The sequence below is a fragment of the Triturus cristatus genome, unplaced genomic scaffold, assembly GCF_964204655.1.
Source record: "Triturus cristatus unplaced genomic scaffold, aTriCri1.1 SCAFFOLD_118, whole genome shotgun sequence".
Lineage (NCBI taxonomy): Eukaryota > Metazoa > Chordata > Amphibia > Caudata > Salamandridae > Triturus > Triturus cristatus.
Window position 1 is genome coordinate 787,242 of NW_028187322.1, and position 20,751 is coordinate 807,992.

Genomic DNA, 20,751 nt, shown 5'->3' on the forward strand with positions numbered 1-20,751 from the left:
GTACAGGAGTTCGAAAGGGCTAAAGCCGAGGGACTTCTGGGGAACTTCTCGATAGGCGAAGAGGAGGCACGGGAGTAGTACATCCCACTGGCGACGGAGGGGCTCTTCCAATCCCCCAATCATTCCCTTGAGTGTGCGGTTGAATCGCTCAACTAGTCCGTTCCCTTGAGGGTGATAGGGGGTCGTGAATCGGTAGGTGACCCCGCACTGTTGCCAGAGGGACTTCATATATTTCGAGATAAAGTTTGTGCCTCGGTCGCTGACGACTTCTCGGGGGAAGCCCACCCGGGAGAAGATCCCAATTAGGGCCCGGCCGACCACCGGAGCTGTTACAGTTCGCAGGGGCACAGCCTCGGGGTAGCGGGTGGCGTGGTCCACCAGTACCAGGATGAACCGAGGTCCTTGGGCTGTGCGGGGGTCCAGGGGCCCCACAATGTCTATTCCTACCCTCTCGAACGGGGTGGTGACCACTGGGAAGGGTTGCAGAGGGGCTTTGAGCTTATGGCCGCTCTTCCCGCTGGCCTGGCACGTGGGGCAGGACCGGCAGTGGTTGAGGACGTCGTTCCGCATCTTCGGCCAGAAAAAGTGGGTCACCAGGCGACTGTAGGTTTTGTCCTGGCCCAGGTGTCCAGCCAGGGGAACATCGTGGGCCAAAGTTAGTAGGAAGTCTCTGAAACGGAGGGGCACCACCAGCACTCGACTGGCCCCTAACTCCGCGATTCTTTGTTCACTGTATAGCAGGTCGTTATCCCAATAGACCCAATGGGTTCCGGTGGAGTCCCCTGCGCTCTGGGCGCTGGCTTGCTGGCGGAGTCCCTCGAGAGAGGGGCAGGTCTTCTGTTCCTGGCGAAACTGTTCCTGGGTGGGCCCCCCTTCTTGACGCCACTGAGCCAGGCCGGGAAGGTCCTGGGGCTGGGCGACCCCTTCGGGCGTTGGCTCTGGGGGGTCTGTATAGCCGTTGTCCTCTACTGGAGCGACCGGGGGAGGAGGTGCTGGCCATTCTGGTTCTTCTGGTCGGGGGACGGCACGGGCGGCCATGGACCGGGTGGTTACGCAGGCCCAGTCCGGGAGGCCCAGCATCCCCAGGTGCTCTCTTCTTTCGACGGCAGCCCACGGGGAACTCTCAAGGTCATTCCCCAGGAGACAGTCCACGGGGGCATCATCCCGGACCGTCACCTTCAACATGCCGGAGACCCCTCCCCATTCGAAGGGGACGCAGGCCATCCGACACAGACTTTCGGAATTGTCGGCTGAGCGGACGGGGCAGAGAATGTTCGGCAGGATCTGCTCTGGTTTCACCAGGTGACAGCGGACGGCCGTCACACTGGCCCCTGTGTCACGTAGGGCTTCGGCCCGGTGCCCATTAATGTTCACCCACTGGCCATATTTCCGGGTGTTGGCGGGTAGGGGAGCCCGCGGGACCATGTCTTTTCCCCCTAGGCACGCTAGAACCATGGCGGCCGGTTCCCAATCTTGTTGTGCCTGCTCATATTCTTCCTGTTCCTCGGAGATTTGTTCTCCCCCCAGGGCGGCGGCAGCTACCTGGCGGGGCTTTGGCGTTTGGTTCTGCGGGCAGCTCGGGTCATTGGCGTAGTGGCCGACTCGCTGGCATCGGTGACACGTGACGTTGGCTCGGAACCCCGGGCGCATCGGGGGGTTGCCCCGGCCGGCCGGGGGCGGGGTGCTGGCCGCGGGAGTGGCCGGGATGGTGTCTCTCCCTCGCCCCTGGCCTCCTCCTCCTCCTCGGGGACGGTGCTGACCTTGGTGGTTTCGGTTTTGCTCGTGTGGCCCTCTCCGGCCCACTCGGGTGCTTTCCCACCGGTCAGCTTCGGCGGCGAGTTGCCGTGGGTCAGTCAATTTACTGTCGAGGAGGTGCTGCCTGAGCTCGACGAAGCAGTTGTTAGACAGGTGCTCCCACACCATAAGATTAAAGAGCTGCTCGTAGGTCGTTACGTGGCTTCCCTTGATCCAACCCTCGAAGGCTCGGCTGAAATAGTTGACGTATTCCACCCAAGTTGTACCCGGGATCCGGGTGCAGTCTCGGAACCTCTGGCGGTACATTTCGGGTGTGAGCCCATATCGGGTGAGGAGGGCAGCCTTCATGTGGTCATAGGATGACATCTGATGATCTGGGAGCTGTAGTAGGGCATCGCGGCCTTCGTTGACGAACCTCCCCCATAGGCCGGCTCCCCAGTCACTCCGATCGATCCGGTGGGAGGTCATGGCGATCTCGTAGGCTTTGAACCACTGTTGTATGTCGTCCTCTCGGACATTCTCTCGGACAACATCCTTGGGGATGTGGACTTTCTTCTCGGTTGCTCCCGGGGTGTGCGGTCGCTCAGGCACCCCCGGTTCTTTATTCTGTTTCCGAAGTTCTATTTCCGCCAGTTTGCGCTCGTGTTCGAATGTTAGTCTTTTTTCTTCGAGCTCTCTCTGCCTCTGTTTTTCTTCCCGTTCTTCTCGGAGCCGCAGATGTTCTAGATTTAGTTTTTGCTCAGCTAACTTTAGTTCACCGTCCATCTTGAGTCGTGCCATTTCCAACTCATGTAATCTGGTTCTTTCTCTTTCTTGGATCTCTCCCTGCGAGAGGCCCGTTCCTCGCTCCTCGGGAGCTGTGGCGTTCCCCTCTGGTGCTACACCGTTTTGGTCGGGGGATCCGGCGACCCCGGTTTCCGCCCACGACTCAAGGGCGTGCTTCAAATCGTCTTTGGTACTCAGGCCGGTGGTAGCAATGCCTAGTTCCATGCAGAATTGTTTAAGTTCGCGATGGCTATACTCTTCCAATTTATCCATCTGGATTTTCTCGGTGGAACCGCTCTCTTTGGTTGACATCGTGGTTTTGTCGTGGGGTGAGCTACTCTCTGTACGATTACGCGTTGATTCGGATCGCGCCGCTGGCCACCAATGTTAGACGGACCGGGAGGGTCGGCCGAGGACAAGGGGAGAGGTCTCCGGGGAGAGCCGTCTCCAGCGATCGTACAGATGAATAACTTCCCCCCCACAGATATACACCACACAAGGATAAGATTTAGCGTTCTTTATAGGTGATTTCTTAAGTTACGATGAAATGGTACAAGGAGGTCTGGACTCAGGGGTCCCCTCGATTCGAGTCTCTTGGTTTGGGGAAAGGGGGTAGCGGGACAGTCTGGTTACCAGTCTGGTAGCTGAGATGGTATGGTGGATAGCTCACAATCCTCGAGCTCGGTGTTCTAGCTTGGACGGGCCGCGGCAGCGCCAGCAGGTCCCGGTGAAGATGGTCGTTACATGGTCCGCGGCAGCGCCAGCAGGTCCCGGTGAAGATGGTCGTTACACGGTCCGCGGCAGCGCCAGCAGGTCCCGATGAAGGTGGTCGTTACAACGGTCCGCGGCAGCGCCAGCAGGTCCCGACGAGGATGGATGTTGCAGAAGGCCGCGGCAGCGCCAGCAGGCAGGACGATGGTTCACAAGGCAGGGCTACGGCAGGGCCAGTAGTCCGTCAAGGATGAGTTCTCTCGGTGTCTCTCGACTCCAGGATACAACTGCCTTCCTGCTCTGGAGCTGCCCTAGTTATAGGTCTGGCGCCCTTTGATGTCCGGACCCTCGCACTTGGAGGTCGGGGGGTCCGGGATGAGGGAGTCCAGACACCCAGCAGGGGGTGGAGCCAGAGCCTGGGGGAGCTGGAGGGTGATCGGCACCTGGCGGGGGAGAGCCCTCGACGCTTCTTTCTCCCATTGACCTGCCAAGTGGTCCGTTCACCTCCTGGGTGGATGGTGGTGCCGGGATGTCGGGGCCGGCCAGGCCCAGGGTTAGGGTCGGGCTGAGGCCGCGCGGCCTCGTGGCGCAGTGTCCAAGATGGCGGCTGATCCGGCCGGGGGAGCCGGTAGTGGTTCGGCCCCATGATACATGGATGTCCGGGGGCAGGAGTTCCGTTGGGAGACGGGGTGCGGGTTGCCCTTGGGGGTAACACCTGGGAGTCCGGGGTTTGGGCCCTGTCGTGCGGGGAGGGAGCAAGCCCTTCATGTGGCCTGTCCAACATGGTGACTCAAATTTTAGACTCACTGGAGGATTGTGGGGAATTTATAGATTTAGTGGTGAAATTAAACCACCGTTTAACAGAAATAAAAGGAGAGAAAGGGAAATCAGAACATAAAATGTTTTTGTTTAAAGAAAAACCTACCCAAAATGGCAATTCTCCCCCTAAGGTAGACATGGGAGAGCCTATGCAGATTGGAACCACAAGAGGTCCTCTTACAAAAGAAGAGAAGGAGAAGCGTAGGAAATTAAATCAGTGTTTGTATTGCGGAAAGACGGGTCACTTCGTAAAGGAGTGTCCTACAAGTCCAAACAAACCAAAAGGAAAGGTCAATGAAGTAGCTATATTAGAACAGTCGGAAAACTAAATTGATCGGCAAAAACAGGGGTCGCTTTGCCGAGTAAACTATCAAGTTTACCCTCTACAGCCCCCGCAGTTTCAAATAACCATCTTAGTATTAAGGTAACCCTACAATCCTTAGATAATAAAGCTCTGACGTGGTCCGTGGATGCTTTAATAGACTCCGGAGCCACAGACAACTTTATTGATACACGATTCATACATAAGTTAGGGTTTAAGCAACTTCAAAAGGCCAATCCAGAAATAGTACGAGCAGTGGACGGTAAAGAGTTAACTTCTGGCCCCATACAATTTCACACAGAAACACTTATCATGACCTGTTCAGGAAAACACTTTGAAGACATATCATTTAACGTTATTGACGCACCCCAATTTCGTCTTATTTTAGGTATCCCTTGGTTGGTTCAACACAACCCTTATATAGACTGGATTAAAAAGACATTACTGTTTAAATCTGAACATTGTCAGTCGGTCAGTCTTCAACACCAAAGTTCTGAGCTTCCAATACAAGGTTATGACTTTCCCAAGACGTCAAACTGTGCTAGCATTACAAGGGGTTCCAATTGAATACGCAGATCTTACTGACGTGTTTGACAAACAAAAAGCTAACACCCTGCCACACCATAGAGATTTCGACTGCCGAATTGACCTAGTGCCTGGAGCGACATTACCTTGTAGTCGCATTTATGCCCTCACTGAGTCTTAAAAAAACATTTAAGAACCTATTTAGATGAATATCTAGCTAATGGCTTTATCAGGCATTCAAAGTCCCCAGTCTCCTCGCCTCTCTTTTTTATACCAAAGAAGGGGGGTGAATTGCGTTTGTGTATTGACTACCGCGCCTTTAACAACATAACCATTAAGAACAGGTACCCTTTGCCTTTAATACCAACAGTGCTGGATCAAATTAAAGATGCCACCATTTACACAAAACTGGATTTGCGTGGGGCATACCATCTTGTACGGGTCCGAGAGGGCGACAAATGGAACTCTGCTTTTCTAACTAAATTCGGTCTTTATGAATACCAAGTCATGCCCTTCGGACTCTGCAATGCCCTAGTAGCATTCCAGTTTTTTTATTAATGAGGTCTTAAGAGACTATTTAGACATCTGTTGTGTTGTGTATATCGACAACATTTTAATTTATTCTAAAACCAAGGAAGAACATGTAAAACAAGTAAGAGCCATTCTTCAACAGCTTTTACAGAACTCTCTATTCATAAAATTGGAAAAAAGCATGTTTCATGCTACAAAGGGTGGAGTTCTTGGGCTATATAATCACTCCCTATGGAATTGAAATGGACCCAAAGAAAATACAAGCTATACTTACATGGCCTAGCCCAACATCTGTAAAACAAGTCCAACGTTTTTTAGGATTCGCCAATTTCTATCGACGGTTCATTCATGATTTTTCCAAGCTTATAACTCCCATTACTAAACTGTTAAGAAAGAATACGAAATTTGAATGGGATCCAGCAGCTGAGCAAGATTTTCAGGACTTAAAGAAACAATTCACCACAGCTCCTATTTTGATGCTTCCTGACCCTTCTCAACCTTTCATAGTCGAAGCTGATGCCTCTCAATGTGCCACTGGAGGCATTTTATCTCAGAGACACAAAGACACTGGGCAAATGCACCCCATTGCATACTATTCTAGAAAATTGTCGTCCACTGAACAAAATTATGCTATTGCTGACAGAGAGTTATTGGCAATAAAAGCTGTCTTTGAAGAGTGGCGCTATTACTTGTTGGGTGCTCGTCACCCGGTCACGATTTACACTGACCATCGTAATTTACAATCTTTACGGTCTGCCAAAGCTCTTTCTACTCGCCAGTTAAGATGGACGTGATTTTTTAACGATTACAATTTTTGTCATCACATATCGGCCAGGTAAAGAAAATAATAAAGCAGATGCTTTGTCACGAATAGGAATCAACGATGACTTAAGTACAAAACTAGAACATCTTCAATCTATTTTACCTGCACAATGTTTTCACGTCGGTGTGATCAATAGCGATATCATACAAGAAATCAAGACAGAATTAAAGACAAAGGAAGCTCAGGACTGGAAAAAAGAATACCCTTTATTGCAATGGAGAGATGATCTTCTGTTTATGAATAGCCAAGTGTTTGTGCCATCTCATTCATTACGGAATCAAATTGTACACTTACATCATGATACATCTTTGTTTGCACATCCAGGAATCACTAAGACTTATCATTTAGTGAAACAAAATTTTTGGTGGTCTTCCATGTTTAATTACATACAAACTTTTGTAAACACGTGTGCTATTTGTATTCAAAATAAGACAACGCACCAAGCTCCAAGTGGTTTATTACAACCTTTCCCCATACCGCCACAGCCATGGCATACAATATCTCTTGATTTTGTAGAACTACCTCGTACTTCAACTGGATTTACTACCATTTTAACCGTAATTGATCATTTTACACGTATGACCCACTTCATTCCCTTAAAAAAATTACCAACAGCAAAAGAATTCACTCAGGTGTTTATGAAATAAATTGTTAGGTTGCATGGAATTCCCTTGGTATTAATTTCAGATAGAGATTCTCAGTTAAACATGGAAATCCACACCTCATCTAGTTATCATCGACAAACCGATGGATTAACAGAGCGCACAAATCAAACTATAGAACAATACTTATGTTGCATGTTAACTGATTGTGAACAGGAATGGTCAGAAGTTTTGTGGGCCTTAGAATTTGCGTACAATAATTCCAATCATGTATCCATTGGTATGTCCCCATTCTTTTGTGCGCATGGTTTTCATCCAACAAGTGTTCCAGGTCAATCTGCACAGTCTGTAACAAACCCCTCTGTTTGTGAATATGTACAGAATTTGGTGTCCATTCAACAATTAGCACAATATCATTTAGCTACTGCAAAATAATCCCAAAAGAAAAGTACAGATGCACATTGTTCATTACAGCCTTCATATGCTGTTGGAGATAAAGGGTGGTTATCCACCAAAAATGTAAAGATTCTAAGCCATAGAACATTTTGTCCTCGCTTTATTGGACCATTTCCTATAGAAAAAGTCTTGAATCCAGTAAGTATAAGATTAACCCTTCCATCCAAATACCGCTTCCATCCTGTCTTCCACGTTTCACTGGTAAAGCCTTTCCATCCACAAACGCGCTTCCATACACCTCCCTCTGCTACTGAAATTGATGGAAAACCTGAATTTGAAGTTCGCTCTATCCTGGATTCTAAGAGAATAAGGGGGAAATTACATTACTTGGTGGACTGGAAGGGTTATGGCCCAGAGGAAAGGTCATGGGAGCCCCTCGCTAATCTTCAACATGCACCACGACTCGTCAAACTATTTCATAACAGGCATCCTGACAAACTAAAACCTGTTCCCTTGGTCTTAGGGGGGGCTTTTGAGAGGGGGGTACTGTCATTACTCCTGGCCCTGCACTCCTGTATAGCACGCAAACTACACCTATGTGCAGAATGCATAAACTTTCCCCGGTTAAAACCCTCCCCTGTCCCGTGCCAGCCAGCACTCCATAAGTAAATGTGCCTATGTGTATTTGAATTATGATTGTATTGTACACCACTGTATTGCTTAAGCATATTGTCATTGTTTGTTTTATTAGTGGCCTTTGGATTTGTATCAATGCTTGTTTAACTCGTTGCCCCTGGATTTAGCAATTACTGAACCCTAGATTTAGCAATGACAAAACGGTTCAGAACTCACGCTGTTTCCAGCGCCTTGTTGAACATAGAAGCGGAACAAAACTCGCGCTGCTTTCAGCGCGTGTGAAGAGACCCGACCCAAATCAATATCGGAATTGGGAGACTGCCACGTGTACCGTCGCGTATGACGTAGCAGCCATTTTGGGTGTGGCATGAGTATATAATGCGGCACCCAACTTCTGGAAGCTCCTTAGCCTTCCGGATTCGTTCGAGGACAGCTATCTGCTTACCTGTTTCCTGACGGGGATTCTTCTTGACTCCTAAAAACCTCCAAAAAGTAGCGCAGCTCTTCAGAGGATACCTGAGGAAGGAAAAGACAAAACAAAAGCTAAGTGAAACATTCCTTATTTCTGGCACCCATCACAAGACAGTACAGAACTGGAAAATAATCCTTAGGAACGTTAAAAAACAATTTTTGGAACCTTTTCTTAGAAACAAGGCTTGGAAGATTTTAAGAGGAACTTAAGGACTTTAATACGTATAGCATTTTATTTTGCATTTGCAAGATTGTTGTGTATAAATATTTTCTATTTTAGAACTACGTGATGGCATAAAGACATTGGGGGTCAGAGATGAGTAAGTGAAACACAGTTATGTACTAAAAGGTATTTGAGACCTTAAAGCCAGAGGAATTAGTAACTTATTCAAATGTTTTCATGTTCCAGGGAAAATCATACATTCTTCTACAACTGAAGGAGACCAGGCAACCATCATACTGACTTCTCCATAAGACTGACTCCGCTTCATTACTATCTACATCACCATCACAAGACTACTGGACGTTACTCCTAACTGCTAAAGATCGCAGGTAGGAAGGTTTCTTTAGCATATCCTGGGGTGAAGGCTTAGTGAGAATTAGTTACTAGTTAAACCACATCACACGGCCACATTCTCACACATATGTATTGTTGCCTCGCAGGTCGACATCAGGACATCGCCAGCGCCCAGTCTCCGGCCCTCCTCCCTCAGTTCTATTGTGTAGTCTTAAGTGTATTCTGAATCACAGGTTATTTGATAGGGTTCTTGGAAGTTGGCTCATAGCGTCTCTGTGAAACTTCGCCAAGCACCTTACAGGTAAGAGTGGTTGGTGACCTGACAACCCTAATATAACCTTTGATACACCCACTCTAAAATACAGACTACCATTTTCAAAACCATAGACACACCAATACCAGTTAGTACATATCCACTCACTAGTTCCTAGGTCTACACACACATCCATTCATTCACCCATACAGTCACTCATACATGTAGTCAATCATCAATACAGCATTATCATATGCACTCACATATCTATACAGACACTTGCACACCTCCACTCATCCATAGAGTTACTCACACACCTAGTCAGTCATGCAAAGAATCAACCACACTCCCATTTACTCACCTATACAGTTATACACACACCACCTCACTTATTCAAACATATACTAACAAGTACTTATACTCATACAATAACTAATACAAGCACACACTGATCCATACAGCCACTCTCACAATCACTTACACTCACATATAGTCATTTATACACTACACACTCACATATACTGCCTTTCACATATGCAGTTACTCACACATGTACCACTGAGGCATCCATTCACTCACCAACACACCCATACACACACTCACCCACCCATACAGCCCTTCACAGATGCACTTTTGAACCCATACACCCAGTGAATCATCCACTCAAACATCTATGCACAGACTCACACCCCTCAACCCACCCGCCCATACAGACACTCAGGCATCCATACAGATACTCAGAGAACCAATCAATAACCCATGTAGATCCTCATTTAGCTACTCACCAACCCATGCAACCACTTACACACCAACTGACAAACTAAACAGTGTGAATGTCCGTATCGGTCACTAACCCATGCATTCAGTAAGACACATTTAATCACTCATACAGTCAGTCACGCACCTACTAAATCATCCATCCAGACACTTATACACCCATTCATTCTTCAATACACCTTGGCATATATATAAAACATATTTAAACTTTATAGAAACACATAGTCACTGGATGATGTCAACAGTGATGTCATTTGAGATGTCATCAGTGATGTCACGGACCATGTCGTGAATGATGCAATATGTGATGTCATCAGCAGTGCATTGCGGGGGCGCGAGTTATAGTTAGCTGAACTAACTATAACGGCCGAATTGCTCTGGTTTTGTACAAGTGAAATGTCCAACTAACTATAACGTCCCTGAAACCTGTGGTTTTTTCAGTGAATATAGATATGTATGTATATGTGTGTGTGTGTGTGTGTGTATGTATGTATATATATAGATATAGATAGATAAATAGATAGATAGATGAAGGATCACAAGAAAACAGCCATCCAGGGAAAAAATCTGGATCCCAAAAGATACAATGAGTCACAAAGAAATAAAATATCCAAGAAAGAAGTGACTCAAACAGATAGATTCACCAAAGAACAAAAATATATTTCCACTACAATGTTTCAGCTTCCGTTTTCCTCAGGTAGTACAAGATGGTTTCCCCTGTGGCTGCACAGATGACACCTGAATTTTCAAAAAAGCATCATGAGTGAAGATTCCATTTGGAATGTGGAATCAATGCAGTCCTGAGAGCTCTTTAGATATGCAGTAATCAGGTTGTGTTGTCAGTAATGTTCAGTCCATCTGGATGCAGTGATTTTAAACAGTACCTCCAGAAGTTTTCCCTGAAGTCCAGTAGTTCTTCCTTTGAAACATGTTCCACGGGGAAAATCTTCAAATCTGATAATGAATGATCCTCAAGGTTAAAATGATTGGCTACAGGCTGGTCAATTTTCTTATTAATTATTGCCGATTTGTGGTTCCTGAATCGTGTACGGAGGTCATTCACTGTTTGGCCAACATATTGTTTTTTCACAATTTTTGAGCAAAGGCCTCTATTTCTGTCCTGTTCCGAAGGGCCATAATACGGCCAACATGATGAGAGAACCAAAAACCTTCGAGAGAAGATGCAAACTTGCAGAATAGTTTTACAATAATTAAATAATTAATAATAATAATTAATTAATAATAACTTATTATTAATTTATAAATTATTATTAAATTAATAATAATAGTAATTAAATAATTAATAATTAACTAAACTGAGCATCATCTACAGCCAAGCACTCAGAATAAGATACATCTGCAGCAATGAGGAAACCTGTAAAGACCATCTACAGGAGCTTGCTACATTATTTAAAAGGTGAGGCTATCCTCTGCATATCATACAGCAACAAATTGACAAGTCTTTGCAGTTACCCAGAGAAGCACTTATTTGGAATACCAACGGCAGAAACAAAAGTGACAGAACTCCATTTGTAGTTGACTATCATCCATCAGCTCCCAACTACAGAAATACAATGCAAAAAACATTTCCCTTACTGTCCACTTGTGAAAAATTGCAAAAGGTTTTAACAAAACTGCCAGTCATTGCTTACTGCAGAGCTCCAAATTTACGATCTCTTATTGTGAGAGCTGAACTCAAGCAAGCTGTAACAAATGCAGGGGTTCATTGCTGTGACTCTAAAAGGTGCATCACGTGTGAATATCTTTTACAAACATCATCTGTAACTAGTTCTGTTACGAGAAGGACCTATGCAATAAGGCAAAAACCAAAGGAAATGATGGACGGAGTGTTGAACATTGCAAGCACTCACCCCCAGTCAACTGATCTGGGTTTAATCCATCACCGTTCTTTAGCCAACTCTGCCACCCCAGTTCAGACATGGCCATATGCAAATCAGTCTGACCCTGTGCCTCATGGGAACAGTCCAGCCCGAACTGCCAAGCCATGTCTTCCCTGGACCGGAAACAAGCTTCCTAGGACCGGTTTCTGGCATTTCAGCCGTCTTCAGCCAGGCTTGCTTGAATCCAGTGGCAAAGTGAGCAAGGGACTCACGTCTGAGCACACCCTGCCAACTTATGGCGAACAAAGCAAAAACCAAAGGAAATGATGGACGGAGTGTTGAACATTGCAAGCACTCACCCCCAGTCAACTGATCTGGGTTTAATCCATCACCTTTCTTTAGCCCACTCTGCCACCCCAGTTCAGACATGGCCATATGCAAATCAGTCTGACCCTGTGCCTCATGGGAACAGTCCAGCTCGAACTGCCAAGCCATGTCTTCCCTGGACCGGAAACAAGCTTCCTAGGACCGGTTTCTGGCATTTCAGCCGTCTTCAGCCAGGCTTGCTTGAATCCAGTGGCAAAGTGAGCAAGGGACTCACGTCTGAGCATACCCTGCCAACTTATGGTGAACAAAGCAAAAACCAAAGAAAATGATGAACGGAGTGTTGAACATTGCAAGCACTCACCCCCAGTCAACTGATCTGGGTTTAATCCATCACCGTTCTTTAGCCCACTCTGCCACCCCAGTTCAGACATGGCCATATGCAAATCAGTCTGACCCTGTGCCTCATGGGAACAGTCCAGCCCAAACTGCCAAGCCATGTCTTCCCTGGACCGGAAACAATCTTCCTAGGACCGGTTTCTGGCATTTCAGCCGTCTTCAGAAAGGCTTGCTTGAATCCAGTGGCAAAGTGAGCAAGGGACTCACGTCTGAGCATACCCTGCCAACTTATGGCGAACAAAGCAAAAACCAAAGGAAATGATGGACGGAGTGTTGAACATTGCAAGCACTCACCCCCAGTCAACTGATCTGGGTTTAATCCATCACCGTTCTTTAGCCCACTCTGCCACCCCAGTTCAGACATGGCCATATGCAAATCAGTCTGACCCTGTGCCTCATGGGAACAGTCCAGCCCGAACTGCCAAGCAATGTCTTCCCTGGACCGGAAACAAGCTTCCTGAACTGGGGTGGTGAACATCCGGTCCTAGGATGCTTGATTCCAGTCCAGGGAAGACATGGCTTGGCAGTTCGGGCTGGACTGTTCCCATGAGGCACAGGGTCAAGACTGATTTGCATATGGCCATGTCTGAACTGGGGTGGCGTAGTGGGCAAAAGAACGATGGATTTAACCCAGATCTCTTGACTGGGGGAGAATGTCTGCATTGTCAGCATTCCGTCCATCATTTGTTTGTTGTAACGCTTTTCGCCATAAGTGCGATGGGTATGCCCAGACGTGGGTCCCGTGCTCACTACACCACTGGAGTCAAGCTATCCTGGCTGATGACGGCTGATAGCCAGAAACCGGTCCTAGGATGCTTGATTCCAGTCCAGGGAAGACATGGCTTGGCAGTTCGGGCTGGACTGTTCCCATGAGGCACAGGGTCAAGACTGATTTGCATATGGCCATGTCTGAACTGGGGTGGCGTAGTGGGCAAAAGAACGATGGATTTAACCCAGATCTCTTGACTGGGGGAGAATGTCTGCATTGTCAGCATTCCGTCCATCATTTGTTTGTTGTAACGCTTTTCGCCATAAGTGCGATGGGTATGCCCAGACGTGGGTCCCGTGCTCACTACACCATTGGAGTCAAGCTATCCTGGCTGATGACGGCTGATAGCCAGAAACCGGCCCTAGGATGCTTGATACCGGTCCAGGGAAGACATGGCTTGGCAGTTCGGGCTGGACTGTTCCCAAGAGGCACAGGGTCAAGACTGATTTGCATATGCCCATGTCTGAACTGGGGTGGCGTAGTGGGCAAAAGAACGATGGATTTAACCCAGCTCTCTTGACTGGGGGAGAATGTCTGCATTGTCAGCATTCCGTCCATCATTTGTTTGTTGTAACGCTTTTCGCCCTAAGTGGGATGGGTATGCCCAGACGTGGGTCCCGTGCTCACTACGCCACTGGAGTCAAGCTATCCTGGCTGATGACGGCTGATAGCCAGAAACCGGTCCTAGGATGCTTGATTCCAGTCCAGGGAAGACATGGCTTGGCAGTTCGGGCTGGACTGTTCCCATGAGGCACAGGGTCAAGACTGATTTGCATATGGCCATGTCTGAACTGGGGTGGCGTAGTGGGCAAAAGAACGATGGATTTAACCCAGATCTCTTGACTGGGGGAGAATGTCTGCATTGTCAGCATTCCGTCCATCATTTGTTTGTTGTAACGCTTTTCGCCATAAGTGCGATGGGTATGCCCAGACGTGGGTCCCGTGCTCACTACACCACTGGAGTCAAGCTATCCTGGCTGATGACGGCTGATAGCCAGAAACCGGCCCTAGGATGCTTGATTCCGGTCCAGGGAAGACATGGCTTGGCAGTTCGGGCTGGACTGTTCCCAAGAGGCACAGGGTCAAGACTGATTTGCATATGGCCATGTCTGAACTGGGGTGGCGTAGTGGGCAAAAGAACGATGGATTTAACCCAGATCTCTTGACTGGGGGAGAATGTCTGCATTGTCAGCATTCCGTCCATCATTTGTTTGTTGTAACGCTTTTCGCCCTAAGTGGGATGGGTATGCCCAGACGTGGGTCCCGTGCTCACTACGCCACTGGAGTCAAGCTATCCTGGCTGATGACGGCTGATAGCCAGAAACCGGTCCTAGGATGCTTGATTCCGGTCCAGGGAAGACATGGCTTGGCAGTTCGGGCTGGACTGTTCCCATGAGGCACAGGGTCAAGACTGATTTGCATATGGCCATGTCTGAACTGGGGTGGCGTAGTGGGCAAAAGAACGATGGATTTAACCCAGATCTCTTGACTGGGGGAGAATGTCTGCATTGTCAGCATTCCGTCCATCATTTGTTTGTTGTAACGCTTTTCGCCCTAAGTGGGATGGGTATGCCCAGACGTGGGCCTCGTGCTCACTACGCCACTGGAGTCAAGCTATCCTGGCTGATGACGGCTGATAGCCAGAAACCAGTCCTAGGATGCTTGATTCCGGTCCAGGGAAGACATGGCTTGGCAGTTCGGGCTGGACTGTTCCCATGAGGCACAGGGTCAAGACTGATTTGCATATGGCCATGACTGAACTGGGGTGGCGTAGTGGGCAAAAGAACGATGGATTTAACCCAGATCTCTTGACTGGGGGAGAATGTCTGCATTGTCAGCATTCTGTCCATCATTTGTTTGTTGTAACGCTTTTCGCCCTAAGTGGGATGGGTATGCCCAGACGTGGGTCCCGTGCTCACTACGCCACTGGAGTCAAGCTATCCTGGCTGATGACGGCTGATAGCCAGAGACCGGTCCTAGGATGCTTGATTCCAGTTCAGGGAAGACATGGCTTGGCAGTTCGGGCTGGACTGTTCCCATGAGGCACAGGGTCAAGACTGATTTGCATATGGCCATGTCTGAACTGGGGTGGCGTAGTGGGCAAAAGAACGATGGATTTAACCCAGATCTCTTGACTGGGGGAGAATGTCTGCATTGTCAGCATTCCGTCCATCATTTGTTTGTTGTAACGCTTTTCGCCCTAAGTGGGATGGGTATGCCCAGACGTGGGTCCCGTGCTCACTACGCCACTGGAGTCAAGCTATCCTGGCTGATGACGGCTGATAGCCAGAAACCAGTCCTAGGATGCTTGATTCCGGTCCAGGGAAGACATGGCTTGGCAGTTCGGGCTGGACTGTTCCCATGAGGCACAGGGTCAAGACTGATTTGCATATGGCCATGTCTGAACTGGGGTGGCATAGTGGGCAAAAGAATGATGGATTTAAACCAGATCTCTTGACTGGGGGAGAATGTCTGCATTGTCAGCATTCCGTCCATCATTTGTTTGTTGTAACGCTATGCAATAAGGCAGCATCTTAAATGTCGCTCAACATGCATTATTTATGTGATTCAGTGCCAACGGCAAAGCTGTGAAAAACAATATGTAGGCCAAACAGTGAATGACCTCCGTACACGATTCAGCAACCACAAATCGGCAATAATTAATAAGAAAATTGACCAGCCTGTAGCCAATCATTTTAACCTTGTGGATCATTCACTATCCAATTTGAAGATTTTCCCCGTGGAACATGTTTCAAAGGAAGAACTACTGGACTCGAGGGAAAACTTCTGGATGTACCGTTTAAAATCACTGCATCCAGATGGACTGAACATTACTGACAACACAACCTGATTACTGCATATCTAAAGAGCTCTCAGGACTGCATTGATTCCACATTCCAAATGGAATCTTCACTCATGATGCTTTTTGAAAATTCAGGTGTCATCTGTGCAGCCACAGAGCAAACCATCTTGTACTACCTGAGGAAGGCGGAAGCTGAAACGTTGTAGTGGAAATATATTTTTGTTCTTTGGTGAATCTATCTGTTTGAGTCACTTCTTTCTTGGATATATATGTATATATATATATATATATTCACTGAAAAAACCATAGGTTTCAGGGGTGTTATAGTTAGCTGGACTTTTCACTTGTACAAAACCATTGAAATTCCCCCGTTATAGTTAGTTCAGCTAACTATAACTCGCGCGCCCGCAATGCACTGCTGATGACGTCACATATTACATCACTCATGACATGGTCAGTGACATCACTCATGACATCACTGATGACATCTCAAATGACATCACTGATGACATCATCCAGTGAATGTCTGTTTTTCTGAAAATTAAATATGTTTTATATATGTATATCTCAAGGTCGATGGAAGAATAAATGGGTATATAAGTGTGTAAATGGATGATTTGTTTTTGAAAAATTGATTGTGTAACTGACTGATTAAGTGTATCATAGTGCATACATGGCTTAGTGAGTAATGTTTAAATATGTAAATATCTGTATCAGTCTCTCACTTTGTGTATAAGTGGCTGCATGGGTTGGTGAGTAGCTACATGGGTGTCTATATAGGTTATTAGTTGGTTTTTTGAGTATCAGTCTGAGTGTCTGCATGGTTCGGTGGGGGGTATTACGTAGTGCATAGGTGCATGAATGAGTGACTCACTGTTTGTATGTGTTGAAGACAGCATGTGTGGAGGACTGTATGGGTGGATGAGTGTGTGTATGGGTGTGTTAGTGAGTGAATGACTGTCTCAATAGTGTCTTTATGAGTAACTGCTTATGTTTTAAACTAGTGTATGTGACTATTGGTGTATATAAGTGAGTATATGTGAGAGTGAGAGATTGAAAGAGTTCCTGTATGAATAAGTATGTGTTTCTATAAGTGATTGTTTAAAAGACTAAGTATGTGTAAGTTTCCGTAGAAGTAAGTGTGGTGGTGTGTGTATTACCGTATATGCAAGTAAATGTATGTTTGATTCTTTATTAGCATGAGTGACTATGTGTGTGAGTAACTCTATGGATGAGTGGCATTGTGTAACAGGATGTATAGGTGTATGAGTACATATGATGAGTGAGTACATGTATGAGTGACTGTATAGGACTGTTGGTGAATGAGTGGATGTGTATGTGGATCTTAGAATTACTGAAGAGGTTGTTGTAACTGGTATTGGTATGTCCATTGTTTTGAAAATGTTAGTCTCTATTTTTGAATGAGTGTATCAAAGTTTATATTAGGGTGAGAGGAGGTCTGCCACTCTATCACAAGGATTATGTCATCAGTGATGTCATCAGTGATGTCATTTGAGATGTCATCAGTGATGTCATGAGTGATGTCACTGACCATGTCGTGAGTGATGTAATATGTGACGTCATCAGCAGTGCATTGCGGGCGCGCGAGTTATAGTTAGCTGAACTAACTATAACGGGGGAATTTCAATGGTTTTGTACAAGTGAAAAGTCCAGCTAACTAGAACACCCCTGAAACCTATGGTTTTTTCAGTGAATTTCTGTGTTTTTTTAAATGCTAATTCCTAACTATAATGTGCCTGAAACCTATGGTTTTCTGTGAATTTAAAAGGTTTTTTAAATGCTAATTTCTAACTATGCCTACAGAGATAGGACATGTGAAGAAAGAAGAAAAAATGCACAGAAAGAAAAAAAAGAAGTGCAGAAAGAAGCAACAGAAGTCCTCAAAGACGAAGAAAAGTGCAGGAAGAAGGATAACGTGCAGAAAGAACAAAAAGAAGAGCAGAAAGAATCCTTGTTGCAAAATCATCCTGTACCCTCAACTTTTCAGACGGATACTGGTGGTAACTGAGTCTGACTAACCAGTCCTAGAGCCAGTGCTATGTTAAAAGACACTTAGAATACAGTGAAAACACCTACATACACTAGGGAACATTATGCGTTGGGGTCCCCCTGTGATTAGCATGACCTCCTCTGTTAGCCCCTAGTATATAATAGGGCAGGGGGATTAAAACTACCTCTTAAAACAGGCCACAGGGCGGTTTTGCACACGTTAACTCAGGCCCCGTCCCCTCCCTTCACCACTGTGTAAACACGCCCTGTGGCTGTTTTTAGTTGGGAGATTAAGTTCATTTGAATCCTGAGGGTCCCTAGGGTCCAACTAGCCCACTAGGTACCTCCAGTAAGTGCCACAGAGCTGCGTTGCAGAGAGGTGTAAAAAGTGGCACAGCCTGGACCACCTCTCTGCAATGCAGCTCAGTGGCGCTTACTGGAAGAACTTGGTGGGCTAGTTAGCCCCCAGGGGCTCTCAGTATTGAAGGGAAATTATATCCCCAATTTAAAACGTGCCATAGTGCGTGTTTGCACACGTCACCTCGGGCCCCGTCCCCTCCCTTCACCACTGTGTAAACGCGCCCTGTGGCTGTTCTAAGTTGAGAGATTAAGTCCCCTTGAATCCTAAGGGTCCCTAGGCTCAAACTAGACCACTAGGTACCTCCAGTAAGCGCCACAGAGCTGCGTTGCAGAGAGGTGTAAAAAGGGGCTTGGCCTCAGAACACCTGTCTGCAGCGCAGCTCCCTGGCGCATACTGGAGATGCCTGTTGGGCTAGTTGGCCCTCAAGGACCCTCAGTATTGAAGAGGAATTAATTCCCCAACTTACAACTCGCCAGGGGGCGCGTTTGCAGAGTACTGCAAGGAGGGGGCGTGGCCTCCGGCACGATGCCAGTCTTTTATTTATTTTAATTTTTTAAGAAGGGGGGCTGTGTGGTTTCCCTTCTTATTCTAATTTATTGGCCCTGATGACCCCATCCCCCAGGGCCTGTCTCCTAATTATATTTTTTTGACCCCAATCCCCAGGGCCGGCCACTGTTTTTTATTATTTTTTAAAAATATATATTTATAGACACACCTAGGACATGCTGGACAAACCGTACGTACCTATCACCATTTGAGTGATATTCATTAAAAGGCGACTATGCATACAATGAATCCACGTGGAATGTATTTACACCACTAGTAAAGCTCTGACATGTCTGATGCCCTACCGTGCCTAATCCCGGTAGACACCCTTGTCGTTTATTTATACAAACATGGGTAGCTATTGACGGGCACATGTAATACACATGCACACCAAGCCATTCAAAGGGGATTCGACAAAAATTCGACCAAAACTATGTAAGAAACCCCCCCCACGGTTAATAAAACACACATCCACTGCCGGATGTGTAATACTTTTTATTTTACTCTCTGGAAAGGGGACGAACATCACTTGAGAGTCACAGCGCGCTCCTGGCAGAGCCCAATGCTGTGTTACACCCACCATTGCCTGCCGAGTGCCACACACCTCTGTGTTGTATTCCACCAGCTAGTGCATATGCTATGACACTCTCTAGCCCATGTGCACTGTAACACCACCCCGTGAATATGTCATGCCACACTTGTCTTCGCACGCGTTATATTGCCCCATCTAACGTGCCTTCCTCGATGCCTATGTTATAACGCACAGTGCTATGCCATACATATTACAATCTGGGATCCATATCTTTGTCACAGTGCATGTGCAACGTTACACTCCCCAGCACATATTTTATATTACAACTTTAGAGACTAGTTAGGTTACACAACACTGCCCTGTGCATATTACACTCCAAGGCGCACATCGCATAGCACGCGCTAGTGCCTGTGCTATCTCGCGCTCTCCAATGAATCTGTCATTGCGCACAATGTATTGCATATTATATTTCACGCCCGGTTCATCTTATATCACACTTTTTGGTGCATAGTTTATACCATACACTATATCTAGTTTTCATTTTCAATCGTGCTCTCAGGACTATGTTCTATATAACACTGTGTTCACCTACCCTTTTCAGGGGCATTACATTTTGCGATAGGGGGTGGAGGGTCAGGGGGTGTTTCTGCCAAGTTAGCCCGGAGTCACAGTCACAAACGTCCTCTTCTTCCTGAATAAAAGTGAGATTATGCTGCATACTTGTTCATATTTTAAGTAGTTCGCACAGACACATGTTTTAAAAACAATAAAGTTCCTAATACCCGCCTTCTCTGAACAGTTAGCTTGCTGCCCCATCCCCCTCCTCCCTATCCTCTGTTGTGTGAATCCATGGACTAGCCTCCTCCCTCCTGCCATGCATGGTCTGATGTGCTGCCACTGCCCTCAATTTAGTATGATGTACCAGTCCCCTCCTCCTGCCCTCCATTGCCCAATTCTATGCCCCATCATTGACTTCCTGCTTAAACTCTGTGCTTAGCTTGCTGCCCCTATTCTCCTTCCCCTGCCCTCCGATGTCTTTGTGCATGCCCCTGCTCCATCCTTTTTGCCCACCATGTTCCATGGACCTGCCACTCCTATCTACTCTGAGTGTTCTGTTGAGCTGCCACTCCCCTCCCACCTGCCTAGAATTGTCAGATGACTGTAACCTGTACCTGCCACCTCCACCCTGCCTGTCCACATGCCATGCCCCCATCCTCTTCCTCCTGTTCTACATGGTCCATTGTACTGCCACACCCTTCTGCC

General features: G+C 46.9%; 1 protein-coding gene across 1 annotated transcript in view; it reads left to right on the plus strand.

Moving 5' to 3' along the window:
- LOC146771963 (proline-rich protein 5-like) overlaps positions 1–20,751 on the plus strand; it is a 393,650-nt gene that overhangs the window by 123,317 nt on the left and 249,582 nt on the right. Inside the window, exons 5-6 of the mRNA XM_085640285.1 lie at positions 8,637–8,676; positions 8,766–8,908. Coding sequence (XP_085496411.1) covers positions 8,637–8,676; positions 8,766–8,793 — 68 coding nt within the window. The 3' untranslated portion in view covers positions 8,794–8,908. The remainder of the gene's footprint in view (positions 1–8,636; positions 8,677–8,765; positions 8,909–20,751) is intronic.